The 13,484-nt window shown below is 44.4% G+C and overlaps 1 protein-coding gene across 1 annotated transcript; it reads left to right on the top strand.

Moving 5' to 3' along the window:
- Nucleotides 1-433: 433 nt before the first annotated feature.
- Nucleotides 434-10,168, top strand: LOC104326573 (uncharacterized). Its single transcript, XM_075419254.1, has 5 exons — nt 434-680; nt 4,218-4,313; nt 7,502-7,606; nt 8,018-8,113; nt 9,729-10,168. The coding sequence occupies exons 1-5, from the start codon at nt 449-451 to the stop codon at nt 9,836-9,838; spliced, it is 639 nt and encodes a 212-aa protein (XP_075275369.1). The 5' UTR covers nt 434-448; the 3' UTR covers nt 9,839-10,168.
- Nucleotides 10,169-13,484: the final 3,316 nt, after the last annotated feature.

Below are 13,484 nucleotides of genomic sequence, written 5' to 3'. Positions count from 1 at the left end.
ACCCTGCAGACGGCGTCACGGTGCTCATACCGTGGGGTGACCTCAAAGGTGAGAGCGGCCGGAAACCAGAGGTTCAGGGGGGGGGTCAGGTCCACGGCCAGAGCAGTGCCGCTATCCCGGGCGCGGCTGGGGGGGCCTGCGGGGGGCCGGGGGCGCTCCCCGGCCCCGCTTCGCCTCAGCCCCTGCGGCCGCCCTGCCCCTGGCGCTGCCGCTGCCCGCCCACGGGGACCCGCTGGCTGTCACGGACACCCGGGTGGGGCTCCCGCCCGCCGTGACACGCCGCGGGGGGCCGGCGCTGGAGTGGGGGCGAGGAGGGGGAGGGGAAGAGCGCGGGGGGCGTGAAGGGGTGAAAGGGGAGCGCGCGGAGAGGCGGCGGCCGCGGGGCGCCGAGCGGGAGGGCGCCGAGCTGCCCGAGCCAGCGGCTGCCGGCGGGCCAGGCGCCGGGGCCATGGCGCGGCGGGACGGCGGCGGGGCCCTGCCGCGCCTGCTGCTCTGGCTGGCGCTGAGCGCGCTGCGGGCCGGCGGCGAGCCCGGCGCCCTGCCCGCCCGCGGGGCCGCCCTGCCCCTCGGCGCCGGCCCGGCGGCGGCCTGCAGCCCGCGCTGCCAGCACGGCGGGCTCTGCCTCGGCAACGGCACCTGCCTCTGCTCCAAGGGCTACGAGGGCGAGCTCTGCCAGCACGGTAACGAGGGGTGCCCCGGCCAGGTCCGAGGAGCTCGGGTGCGGCGGCGGCGTGAGGCGGCGGGGCGCGGGGCGGGCGCGGTGAGGCGAGCTGGCGGGGCGCGGTGCGAGGTGAGCGGGCCCAGGCCGCGGGGGCGGCCGCGGGGCCCGAAGGTGGCGTTGGGCCGCTCCAGCCTTGGGCAGGCGGCCGCCCCGGCTGCCTTCTGCCGCTTTCTCTCTGCGCGTGTAACCGCTTGCCCGAGTAAGGAACGATGCTGTTAGAGGCCCGAGGGCTTTCTGCGCCTGACCCGCAGAGTCGTTTGTACGACCCATTCTCACGGTGCCAGGCGTAGAGGTAGTGCCAGCTGGAGACCACTCCCGTTGGCTTCCCGGGGAGACACAGCGTTTCTGAAAATGTGGGCTGGTACGCAGAACTACACGCCGGTGGGAAGGGTTGCAGCTTAAACCCTGTTGAATGTAACATGCCCAATTTCTAATTCCTTTCTCCAAAAGTAAACCTATGGAGCATTGTGGCAAATAATTGCTAAAAAACTCCACGTCAGGCAAAGTTCTTTTGCCTTACATCTTGTCCTGCGTGAAGAGGCAATAGAACTTGTACAGCGTTTGTTTTAGTTCTCAATGCCCTTCGTCTAAAACGTGATTTTTTTAAAACTCTGAAGTAGGATGCTGAAAATTTCATTCAGCACCATAATCGTTCATGGAGCATTGTTTTATTTAGAAGCTAAGGCTAGCAGGTGGTGACAACTGATGTGTAGCTCATGCACTGCGTAGCAGGGATGAATAGCTATGCAGTATGCACCACTCCAAACAACTGTTGGATCCTAGATGTTTCGGAGTTTAGAGGAGACGTGAAAGATTGTCAGAGGTACAGATGGGTTGTGGAACTAGAGAGGTGGACTGTCTGGTGTTGTTAAGGGAACCGCTGAACAATTGCTTTGGTAAGGTCATCAATGCAGAAAAAAATTGGATAAATGAAGCTTCATCCCTTGTTCTGTGAAGAAAACTCACTGGGTTAAGCTAAATTTTTTCCTCCCATCTCTCACCAAAAACATAGAAATGAAGGGAGGGACATTTCTTATTTTGTGCTGTGATTTATTTGAAGTGTCGTGTTCTTGAAATAGTGGGGTAAAAAGAGTGTTTGTGATGCCTCTAGCCTTTTCTGGCTATTGAGATGATTCAGAGGGGAAGGAGAAAATCTGTCCCATAGTTAAAAAAATAAGAAGTGGATTTCATTACAGTTGAAGGCAGTTTGGAAAAAAATTATAGTTGCTCTGGTCGTAAGTAGGTGATCTCCAAACTTATTTGAATTTGTGGTTAGAAGCTAAATGGGTCTATATACACAGGTGCCATGTTCATTATAGGTTTTAGAATACTTTAACCTGAGGGATTGTAAACCATGGATATAACAGAGAGAAAAAGTTGGGCAAGACTTTTTCTAGGACTGGTTCTCTCTGGTTGAGTGGATTGCTTAGAAAGGAGTTTTTCCTTAGTCTTCTTGCTCAAAGTGGGATCACAATGACGTGCGAGTCAAGTGTGGAATAGTTCTGGTGGACTCAACTGTAATACTGTGAACAGTCCTAAGAGGTCTCTGAACACGAGTGTGCTGTAAAATTCTTCAGGGTGCATTCAGCATAACCTGTATTCTGGTGAAGCCACCTCTAGCATGCTGTGCTATGCAGGTGCAGGTCAGGTCCTTCCCCTGCACTGGAGATACAGCCTTGCTTGTTCTTAAAAGTCTGGGAGAAGCTGCAGGTGTTCTGGCAAAGGGTAAAACAAGCATAGGGAAAGAAGTGCACTTTGGAGGCTGTGGATTTCAGGACAATATTTAATTTTTTTCACAAAGCCCCTGCCCTTTATTGAAGTCTGTTGCTTTCTAAAAGGTGCTTGCCTGATGGAGAGTCTCTTGTCAACTCTCTCTTATAAATATATGTTTTGCATGGGAAAATATCCAGCAGTCCAAATGGTAAAAGTTGGCAGATGAGAACAGTAGAATGGGATTGTGGTACTGCACAGTGCACACAGCTAACCTTTTGGTATCTCATTGCGACTCTCTTCCCCCCCCCCCCCCCCCCTCCCCGGCCCTGTTTCATGCCAGTGCTTCCCACTTGCTATGCTTTCTTCGTCTAAGTGGTATCGAATTTAAGTATTAGGCCTTCAGGGAAGGGCTGCTTTCTTACTCTGTGTATGTGACTTCACAGTGGCATTCAGATATCACTGCCGTATTGGTATCTTTTAGCATAAATAGGTAAAGTAAACCTTCTAAAACTGTGAAATAACACAGAAATAGTTGTGGGTTTTTTTTAATTGAGAATTTTTGTATGCCATTTCCAATGAACTGAAAGCATCTGGTGTGCAGAGCTGAGTGCTGAATGTTTTTTTCATATATGCCCATGTCCTTTATTTGCATGCAAGTACTCATTCTGCAGATACTAACATGAAAAATCCTCTGTTCTTCAGTTGGGTTGCTTGAGAGTGCAATAAGTATATGAGGGCAAAATCGGTGCGGTGTTACTCACTGCTTGTCTTTTCCTCTTTCTTCTCTCTGTATCAGACTTCTCACCCACCCAGTCAAAGGATACAGCAATGTGATTTACAGAACTCATCTCACACCTGCAGTTAATTCAGATGAGGCTCTCTGGAACACATGGGTTTCTAAAATCTGTGTGGGAATAAACAAATGTTTGCTCAGACACCAGCACTGATTCAGGGATGATTTATGAGTAGCAAGGCGGGCTATGTGGTAGGTAATTTGTTTTCAAGCTGACTGGACTCACCCAGATTTTTGCAAAATGGAGGTTTTTATTTGTGCCTTAGCCAACCTGTCCAAGCTGTCAGCAATAAGAAAGTTGCAGAATTTGTGATGATCGTAGATGCTTTTCTCCCAGTAGATAATTACAGTTGTGACAAAAGTTACATTTATCTCAGATAATTTCTAAACAAACACTGTACGTTTCAGAAAGGTCTCTAAGAGGCCAACTGAGGCAAAAAAAGAGGGTGGAGGAGAAGGAAGTGCTGACTTACTTCTGGAGACATTTTAGAGAAGAGGTGTGAGGAAATGAGCGTGTAGTTTTCCTGGAGAGGTGTGTAGGAATCCAGTAAAGAGTTAACTCTGCTATTACATCCTAAGAATCAGAAGGTGCTACTGAAGTTGCAGCATTTTTTTATTAAATAATTTCTGCTTCTCGACTCTTTTCTCACTTGTCATTTCTTGACTAAAGTTATCAAAAGCTTCTTTGTCAGTGCAGCCAAAGTGTACCTTTATAATATGGCACTCTTTTGCCTATTCTGTCTGGGGTCCGAAAGTTTCCTTAATTTTGAGTGTTTAAAAGCTTAAAATGGTGGAGTGCGCTCTGTGCATGGAAACTATTTCACCTGACTGGCAATGTGGGATGGTAGGGCAAATATATCTTAGGAAATATGAAGACAAAATGAGTACTTGGAGACGAGAAAAATGCAAATTTCTTATGTACTTAAACAGTAATTTTGGTAAGCTTCACTAAAATGTTTATCCAAACTTTGTTTGTTGTCTGTCTTACAGCAACATGTTATCCAAAATGCAAAAATGGTGGGGAGTGCCTCAGACCTGGAAAATGCAGATGTCCACCTGGCTATGGGGGTAGATACTGTCATAAAGGTGAGTAAAACCCAAGCAAGTGATAGCTTGGAAAGACAAGATGTTTGGAAACAGGCAAAATTAATGTAGGACTCCTCAAGTCCAGGATCTAATGCTCTTTGAAATAATGACTTTAATTCCTTAGACCTCTGACCTTACTGTCAAAAAATGCATGGCCTGGAGGATCTGCGTGCTGGCAGGAGAATGAGGTGGAGTGTATGTACTGAAATTTGTTGTGAGAATCTGAGATAATTCGGTCCCTTGGAAAATAGCTTGTTTATGTGTTATGTAAATATTCTGTAGTTTAAATGCCTTTTAGCTTTTAACAGACTTTCTGGATAGTTTAACGAGATGACTTGTGTAGATACATATTTCTGTATTAGCTGGTTGAGACTTTTGTGTACTATCTGCAAGATGGTAGTATTGAAGGCAAGTTGCTAAAGATCTGTGAGGCAATGTATTATTGATAGGTAGTGGGAGGTGGCAGAGATGACGAGTAGCAAAAATGAATTTTTATGGCTTTGTGAAGCCTGTTGAATATATGCATGGATTGGAAAAGGCAATCCAGGAAAACATTGTGATGTTGTTATGAGCTGATCAGACTACTGATGATAACTTGAGTTCTGGGATAAAAGGGGAAGCAAACTTGAAATATTTGAGAGGAAAATGATGTAGCAGGCAAGATATCCCCAGAAAGTGAAGGAAAAGAAAGCATTGTTTTCCTTTCAGAAGAAAAGCCTCAACCTGGCACTTAAAAAATTTCTAGAGGTTCTTTTTGAACAGACGCTGGTAAATTAATTGGGCAGTCATCACTATGTTGAGAACTTCATAAGCATTCTGTCTGACTGTGGTCACAGCAGCTAGCAACACCTCACAGGATTCTCTATATGTGCTTGATATACATTCTCTGGGCGTTTTCTCTATTTCCTTTGAATGTGAAATAGCTACAAGAGTTTACCTGGAATGTAACGTAATGGGTACTTGAGGAAGGAACCCAGCTAGCTTCTCCAGCTCTTTGGAGTGTTGTTGTTGGGTTGTCTGTGGGCTTTTTTGTTTTGTTTTACTAAAGCTGTATTTGGTATTTTATGAAGAAAGTGTGACCTCAGTGTACCTAATGTGGTAACATCTGTCTCGGTTTGCAGAAGCTTGAACTGTAGCTCTAGGATATTAACTAGACTGAATGGGAATTCAACTGCCAGTGACAATAATTTGATATTAAAATTGTTAATATCATAGAGGAATAACAAAGATGAGAAAGTGCCTTCTAATGAAGAACTGTGACACAGTACTGTTGTGTAATGGGAAATAACAGTTTATTTTGAGCAAACAGAACAGTGTTGACAGCAGTGAGGTAAACTGGAGCATGGTCAGCTTCATTTTCCAGCGAAAGGATTTTTTTTTTTTTTTCTTAAAAGCCAACTGAGAGCATAGGTTTGTGGAGTCTTGGTAGGAACCCCACAAGAAGGGGGAATTTGACCTTCTCAGAAGAGCCTGAATCAGAAGCAAGATAAGAAGTACTACTTAAACAGAAAAAGCAGAGTGAAGATTCAGTTTATGCTAATTCTACAGTCTAGACTTGGATTTGTGTCTGAGTAAAGGTCCCACTTGTATTTGTTACTGTGTTCTCCCTGTGAGGCAAAGGATGCACTTGTGCTTACCTTTAAGGTGGAGTACTGTGGCATATGGAGCCTGGATGTACCAGCTCGCAGTGCGGTGCAGTGTGCTGCAGAATCACACAGAGTCACAGAATGGGTGAGCTTGGAAGGGACATCTGGAGGTCATCTTGTCCAACCCCCCTACCTAAGCAGGGCCACCTAAAGCTATTTGCCAAGGTCCACGTCCAGACAGCTTTTGAATATCTCCAAGGATGGAGACCCCACAACTTCACTGGGCAACCTGTGCCAGTGCTTGGTCACCCTTGCAATATCCACCGCTCTGCCCCCATCTGCCAGGCCATTCGTTTCGTCATAAAAGTGTGTCAGGTTGCTCAAGCGCAGCTTCCCTTTGGTGAAGCCATGCTGGCTATTCCTGATGATTTTCTTGTCCTTAATGTGCCTGGAGATGGTTTCCAGGATCAGCTGCTCCATCACCTTCCGAGGAACTGAGGTGAGGCTGACTGGCCTGTAGATCCCTGGGTCCTCCTTGCCATTCTTGAAGATTGGAATGACATTTGCTTTCCTCTAGTCTTCAGGCCCTTCTCTCCATCACCACAATCGATCAAATGCAATCAATATGAAATACATTAACTTACACTGTGTGACAAAGAAATGCGCAAGCAAGCTTTGAAGAGCTTTTCTAGCTGTGCTACAGTTAACTTGTTTGTCCTTGTGCATTCAGCATTTGTGCCAAAAATCTATTAGCTGAAATCAGAACTGCTAGGAACTTGTGGCAGAATAGAAATTTGGGCTTTTTTTTCTGCCAAGTATCAAGCAGACATCCCAACTATCCATCATTATAACGGAGGATAGTTGTTTCTCTTCAATACAGTGGAGGTGGTTTCACACACCTCTAAAAATACATTTACACCCCTAAAGATACACTTATGTTCATGCTTGTGAAAGGATGCCTTTGATGGTACAGAGCAATGATTGTGCCATATTTCAAAGACAGTGCACACCACAGTTGATACCAATCATATGCCTTCAGGACTTTGTATAGAACGATTCTGGAATGAGGAGGCTGACTTAGATATTTGGCCTTTGGGAAAGCACCACTCAACTTGACTATAGTCATAGGTTCATTTGTCAGAGTAATATCCCCTTCTCTTCTTCCTCTGTAGGTCCTGTCAGGTAAGGAAATCTGTGAATCCTTGACCACACATTACTGGCTTACCAGCTGTGATTTGGCAAGATCAATGAGAACATGCATGCTAGTAGTTACTGCGGTGTAGCTGATGAGCAGTTGGTTCACAGCGGGGGAGGGGAGGAGCTGTGCCATAGCCATAATCATGTTCATTTGTTCAGACTAAATGCTCAACAAGCTTTTAAGTACATGTTCAATTTTAACGGCATTTTGAGTTTGCATTTGCAGGCATGGTTCTGTCATCCTTACTCACTCCTTATGGAACTGTGCCTTGCTCTGAATAGCTGAAATTTTAGTCTTTGCAGATGTGATAAAACAAGCAGTTGATGGTAGACCAGCTGTTTAAGGATGATTATCTGAAGTCCTGTGCTGCTTCTGAAAGGCACTGCTATGCTGTTCTTCCGCAGTAAGCTGTGAAGGAGGCTGTCAAAATGGTGGGGAATGCATCTCTGTCAATGGAGTTGTGAAGTGCCTTTGTGCTTCTGGGTGGACAGGATCAAGATGCCAAGAAGGTGGGTATCTACATTCGTGAAAATATTTATATTGATTCAAAATATAACTGCAGTCACAAAAGTATTTTAAAAGTATTAAGAGGCTGTTAACTATGGAAATGGCATTGCGTTACCACAGAAATGAAGGACCTGCATTATTGGTACACACTCAGATAAAATAGCGTCAATTTATTTTGCGTTGAAGTGTACATCTGTTAACATTGAAACCAAAATTCTTAACATAGTACAGAAGTATTTTTTTCCATTTCCACGGTCCTGGAAATGCCTTTAGAGTTATACCAGCTGAGTATCTGGCCTGGAAGAAAATGTGTTTTGCCATTTTGATTTGTATCATCCTGAATCTTTCATTCTGTCAGGATTCTTTCTATCAATTTTATAAATCCTGCTGACTTACCCATTCTTTTCTTCTAGCTATTTGTCCCCAAGGTTGTTGGAATAATGGAGCTTGTGTGGCTCCTGGGATTTGTAGCTGTCCAGCTGGATGGGTCGGTGGAGCATGTCACTTAGGTAAATGACTTCTGGCATTTTTCGTTTATCCTTTTCTCTGCTTGTTTGATTTACCAATGTAGTGTTCACATCTTCAGTGCCTAACAAAGCTGCTAGGAAAGTGTCTTAGAATAGTAAATGAGAGCTGCTTCTGCGTGCTGAGGATCTTACAAGTACATGTAAGGAATAGATGGCTTTTCAGTTTGGTCGGAAAGACAGAGCTTCTCCACTTCCGGTAAATTCAGATGCAGATTTTGGTTGTCACTGAATTCATTACTTGGTATGTCTTGTCAGTATTTCTGAAATATTTTCTACAAACTGAAACCCCAGCATAAAGAACTGAAAATGGCCGTTACAGAAATGCTATCACTACTGATGTGGGTTGGAAGCTTCATTAAATTTTATGGACATGGAAAATTGAAATTTGCTTCACTTTGAGGATGACTTGGCAGAATCAACTCCAGGTGCTCTTAAAAAAGAGTAAGAGGAAGCTGGCTGTAATCAGGATTAGTACTGACTGACATTTTTGCTGAACAGCCACTTGCATTTTCCCAGATTTACATTCACAAAAGCAGATGATGATTATAGAAACTTTAATCTACCCTTGTCTGGCAAGGCCTTGTATGCTCGTAACAGCACTGCCGTGATGCTAAAGGTGATAATCCTGAGACTGTAAAAAGGAAAGTTGGGTTTTTTTGTTTGCTTTCTGGGAGACTGAGAAAAAGCTCATTTAAATGTTGCTTTTGAACTAGATATCATGGGTATAAGGTCTCTGGATTAAGCCCTCTGCATTTGAAGTTTTTGTGTGGCTGTGAGAATCCAAATGAGCTAGTATTAGTTCTTCTGCGATATATACAGTCAAGCAAACATTAACAAATACTTTAACATTCTCATTTGACCAGCAAAACACTTATCCTTTGTATTTGTCAGGGTACCAAGATAGAGGGTGACATTAAAAGGCAAGTATGGGAGATGCAGAGAGCTTACAAAACGCTTAGCTCCATTCCCCGCCCCAGCAATAACGAGTGAAGTGTTCAAGTTCTTAATGTCAAAATAATCACTGTTCCTGAGCTGACTAGATCTGCATCCGGTGTGACCGCTGTTGGTACAGAAGTCGTACGCAAACTACAGCCCCTGGCTTGTTACCCCAACTGGTGTGTAGCTAGGGGGCAGCTAAAGCTGCACCCGCTCAGTCGTCCTCTGCCCTGCTTTTGGGGGAGCGGGGGAGCAGAAGGGTGGTGGGTGAGCAACCGCTGGTAGGTGGCAAGTGTTTTCTCATGGATGTGGATCCAAGAACCTGCCTGAATAAGTTTCAGCAGGAGTTTTTATTGTTCCCTCGCTTTCGTGGAGGCATCCATCTCAAAAATAGCCTGTGCCTTAAAGAACAACAGAAATGATAGTATTTTAAAAGGGGAATGGAGCATGAATAAAACTAGATGTACTGTGGCTGTATTCCGGTGAAGACCACGACGCCATAAATTGAGAGGCTTTGCTTTTCAGTTCTTCCATTATGCTTTTATTTATACTGTCCCAGCACGGTCACTAGGGAACAATTCTGCTACCACAGTGAGACAAAGAAGAAAAATGATCCTGTGTTGTGCTGAAGACATACTGTGTGTCTGGTGTCTCATTTCAGCTGTATGTAAACTACCTTGTCAACATGGAGGAAAATGCATAGCTCCCAACGTGTGCAGATGTCGCCTGCCGTACTCTGGTCTGCAGTGTACAAAGAAAAGGAAGGAATGAAGCAAGTTCAGCAAAGAGAAGCTGCATTTTCTTCGTGTAACTCTTCATACAGAGATGAAGTCTGTGGCAGTGGGAGACCTTAAAACAAATGTGGTAACTAATTGTTTTCAGATCGCTTTTTGTCTTCGTTAAAAGTAAATGCTTTTCTGTATGAAAGAAAAGTACTGCTGATTGTAACAAAGCTGTTAAAGGTATCCAAGTGTGTGTAGTGTATGGCACACGTTTTCCTCTGTTCTCATTTTTCTTCATAAGCAGAAGCGTTAATGTCTTGGTTGATACAGCTGACCTTGAAATAAAATTTACTCTTCAAATAAAGTACTTCAGAATAGATCTATGCTCTTGTTTTTGATTTTTTTTTCCCCTTTGATGAGAATTACTGGGCTATACTAATGATGTCTTTTTAAAAAACATATGAAACAAAACGTCCTTAATTCAGATTATCAGAAGTGGATACTCAAGTATAATTTACCTTTAATAAGATTACACAGTTGCAGGAGGGAACTTGCAGAGTTTGCATCTTTCTGGAAAATTAGCAAACTGCAAAGCGTGTTATTAAAATCGTGGTTATCACTTTATGTATGCTTCCTGCCCCTCCCCACAATCAGATTTGGATCTAGATCTGTTGAACAGTATTTAAAAAAACAAAACACGGTGCTTGTTCAGACAGTTCCACTGTTACTTTCTAAAAGCTTAATCCATACTGATACTCTAAAAGGATCCTTATCTGGACTACTTCTACAGTTGTATTATGTGATCATCTCTCAACTTCCAGTTATTTCCTTTCCTTACCCCAGTGAGATGGGGAAATGTGTTTATCTCCCTCCTGGAGATGCGGACATTGATGGTTCATTCCTGCTCAAGGCCGTGTTGTTACAGCAGCAGTAGAACAGGAGGCTGCAGCCTGGCAGTGAGGAGAAGCCGTGTCTCTCACGGATGCCCTGCAGTGAGGGTGCTGAGACTTGGCTTCTCGACATGTTCCAGTTTGACCTCGTTCAGGTTTTGCAGCCCGTGGGACAGGCCGCAGGCTGGGCTGAGGCTCCTGCGTTCCCTGTTCCGTGTCCCCTCTGTGCTGTTTCCTGAAGGCTACAGCCGAGGAGGGTTTTACCAAAACATGCAGGTTGAATCAACTTTCTGAGTTTTACCCAAATCCTTTTTTTTTGTTTGTTTTCTGAGAGATAGACTGGTTTTCATTGTCTTCTAGGTGCAACTGGAATTTTGGGTGGGAGAATTTTACAATGCTTACTTTACTCCATGTGCCTATGTGTTATTTTAATCGTCTGATGGAATAACATTGTATCTGCGTACGAGCTCCCTTGGCAGAGCATGCAGCTTTCAGAGGCAGTGACTCACAGGGACATCCTTCCCACGGATTACAGACCACTGAGCATTGACAAGAAGCAAACAGAGTCTTCTCAGTTACCAGCCTGCTCTGAGAGACCCCGAGCATACGGCGGGCAAACGAAAGCCAGTGGAACAGTTCATGGGACTCCTGCTTTCTGTTACGAGCAGTGGCGGTGTTGTCTGGCTGAGAAGCCTTCCTCTGCCCTGGCTTCAGGGGCTGTTGTGTTCGGTTCAGATGAAACCTGCTACGGACGTGTGTTTGTGCAGGTTTTGTTGCCGGGGCAGGGGACAGAGTAAAAGCGTATGGGGTTTCTTTGTGCTGCTTTTGCTGTGATACTCTGGGTATTGCAGACATGCTGGCAAAAAATATGGTTTTCATGCATGGAACAAGATGATTTCATCAACGGTTCTGGAGTAGGCTTTATGATGATGAAATTCTGTGTCTGTGTCACAGTTCACTACAATAATCATGCCATAATTTAGAAATTCAGGAGTGAAGCTGGATACCTTAGATGACCTACTGGTTGCAGGGAAGTGAGTGGAAAAAAATTAATTGCAGCAGACCCAAGATGTCAGAGTAAATGAGCAGAAGAATGTAAATGTGAAGAGGCACAGTGTCTCCGTATCGCTCCTGAAAAGACTGACTTCTACTAATAAAGCCAAAAGTGACCGTAATGGTGATTAGAAGCCAAAAGAGGTATTGGCATCGTTAGGAGCACGACTCCAGGAGCAGTCAGTGAGAGAGACCTGTCACTGGTGTCTGTGAGCAGGCCAGAACAAATGCTGATTTATATAATTCCCTGTTTAGAAATGACTGAAGCAAGCAAGCAGTGATTTGATGGCGCACAGAATGTGATGGCAGATTTTAGAAATACTGCTTGAATGTAGCACCATCTACTGGCCACGGGGCTTTTCGTTGGGGTTTTTCGGTTCTGTTTTCAAGAAATATCATTTCAATCTCCACAATATTTTAAGTGAGTTTAAAAGTGAATTTTCTAGTAGTTATTTTAAAGTAGAAGAGTCCCAGAATGTATTATTAATGACAGTCTAGGTCCCCAGATTATTGTTTCTATGGTTCCGCGTATATTTACCAAAAGAGCTGTCAGTATTCTTTGCCTTTTGTTTGTTTCCCACTCACTGAGGATTGAACATACTGGTTACAGCATGTGATTTTTGGAGCTAGGTGTATCTTCCTGTAGAAAGCTAGTCATGCATGCAGCTCAAAGGTGAAGAGAAACAATATGGAACAGGTTATTTCCCTGATGTATTAAAGCCAACTCTAACACCTTATGCAGATGCTCTGATTTTCCCTGAAAACAACTGGAAGAGTTGTAGGAGTGGTGCACTGGTTGCCTTTTTGATATTCTGTCTTTAGAGCATGTGTGGAAAGGTGAGAAGTGTTTCTGCATTTTACTTACATGCAGATTTTACCATTTTATTTTTCTCTTCTACTGTAAGTGGCTGTAGCAAGAATGGAGTTACGTGGTTTATCTGCAAAATACCCTTTGTTGGCTAAACTGAGCTGTGGGTGAAAGTTGAGTAAAATGACAAGAGAAACAGCATAAACATCTTCGGTCACTGGTGACACTTTCTAACCTCTGTGTTCGCTTTTTTGTGTATGTATCCATGTGTTACTTTTCACTGAGAATTTAAACTTTGAATGTTCCCATTTGAGCAAGTAATGGAGTGGCTATAGCCAGTCTGTCAAGTAGCTTAAACTTTCAGACTGATTTACTTTAGGGTTTGCGCTGATCCTTCTTCACTGGTTTGCCTTTGGTAGGTGGAAGTGTTAACTCACTTTCTATTCTTAGCTATGAGAATATATAATATATAAAGAGCCTTTCACGTGGGGCCTACTTTGGGTTTTGTTTTTTTTTTAAATCACAGGCAACACGGATGAAAATGTAGAAAAGGGAGTCCTTGCTAAAATCTGTGGTATCTTCTACGATATGAGTCCTTCCTTCTGAAAACAGTCATTGCACTGCATTGTAAAGATCTCTTCGAGATCATGGGCAAAAGTCAGTCTGCACTTGTGGGGACTTCTGCTGCCCTGCAGAGCAACTTTAGTGCAACCAGGTAATAAACGGATGATGTACATAGATACCTCCCAGCCCCGCTTAAAGAAATTGCACAAGAAAGTTCAGTGAAGACCCCTGTGTTCTAACGTGCTAGGAATCGCTCCAAGATCTTCAGTTTGCCACAAGCTGCCCTTCCTTCCATCGGACTGGAGCCATGGCAGCTCCTGCAGCACGCAACCCTTCTCCCCCCTTCCAAATCCCCAAGCTCTTCTGGGCCCAATTTCAGG

Source organism: Opisthocomus hoazin, chromosome 4 (genome assembly GCF_030867145.1).
Source record: "Opisthocomus hoazin isolate bOpiHoa1 chromosome 4, bOpiHoa1.hap1, whole genome shotgun sequence".
Classification (NCBI taxonomy): Eukaryota; Metazoa; Chordata; class Aves; order Opisthocomiformes; family Opisthocomidae; genus Opisthocomus; species Opisthocomus hoazin.
The sequence above is the reverse complement of the archived record's forward strand: the minus strand, read 5'-3'. Positions and strand labels throughout refer to the sequence as shown.

Coding starts and splice junctions, on each gene's coding strand:
- LOC104326573 (XM_075419254.1), top strand. CDS start 449: ATGGCGCGGCGGGACGGCGGCGGGGCCCTGCCGCGCCTGCTGCTCTGG. Junction 681..4,217: donor GGGCGAGCTCTGCCAGCACG/GTAACGAGGGGT, acceptor TCTGTCTTACAG/CAACATGTTATCCAAAATGC. Junction 4,314..7,501: donor GGGTAGATACTGTCATAAAG/GTGAGTAAAACC, acceptor GTTCTTCCGCAG/TAAGCTGTGAAGGAGGCTGT.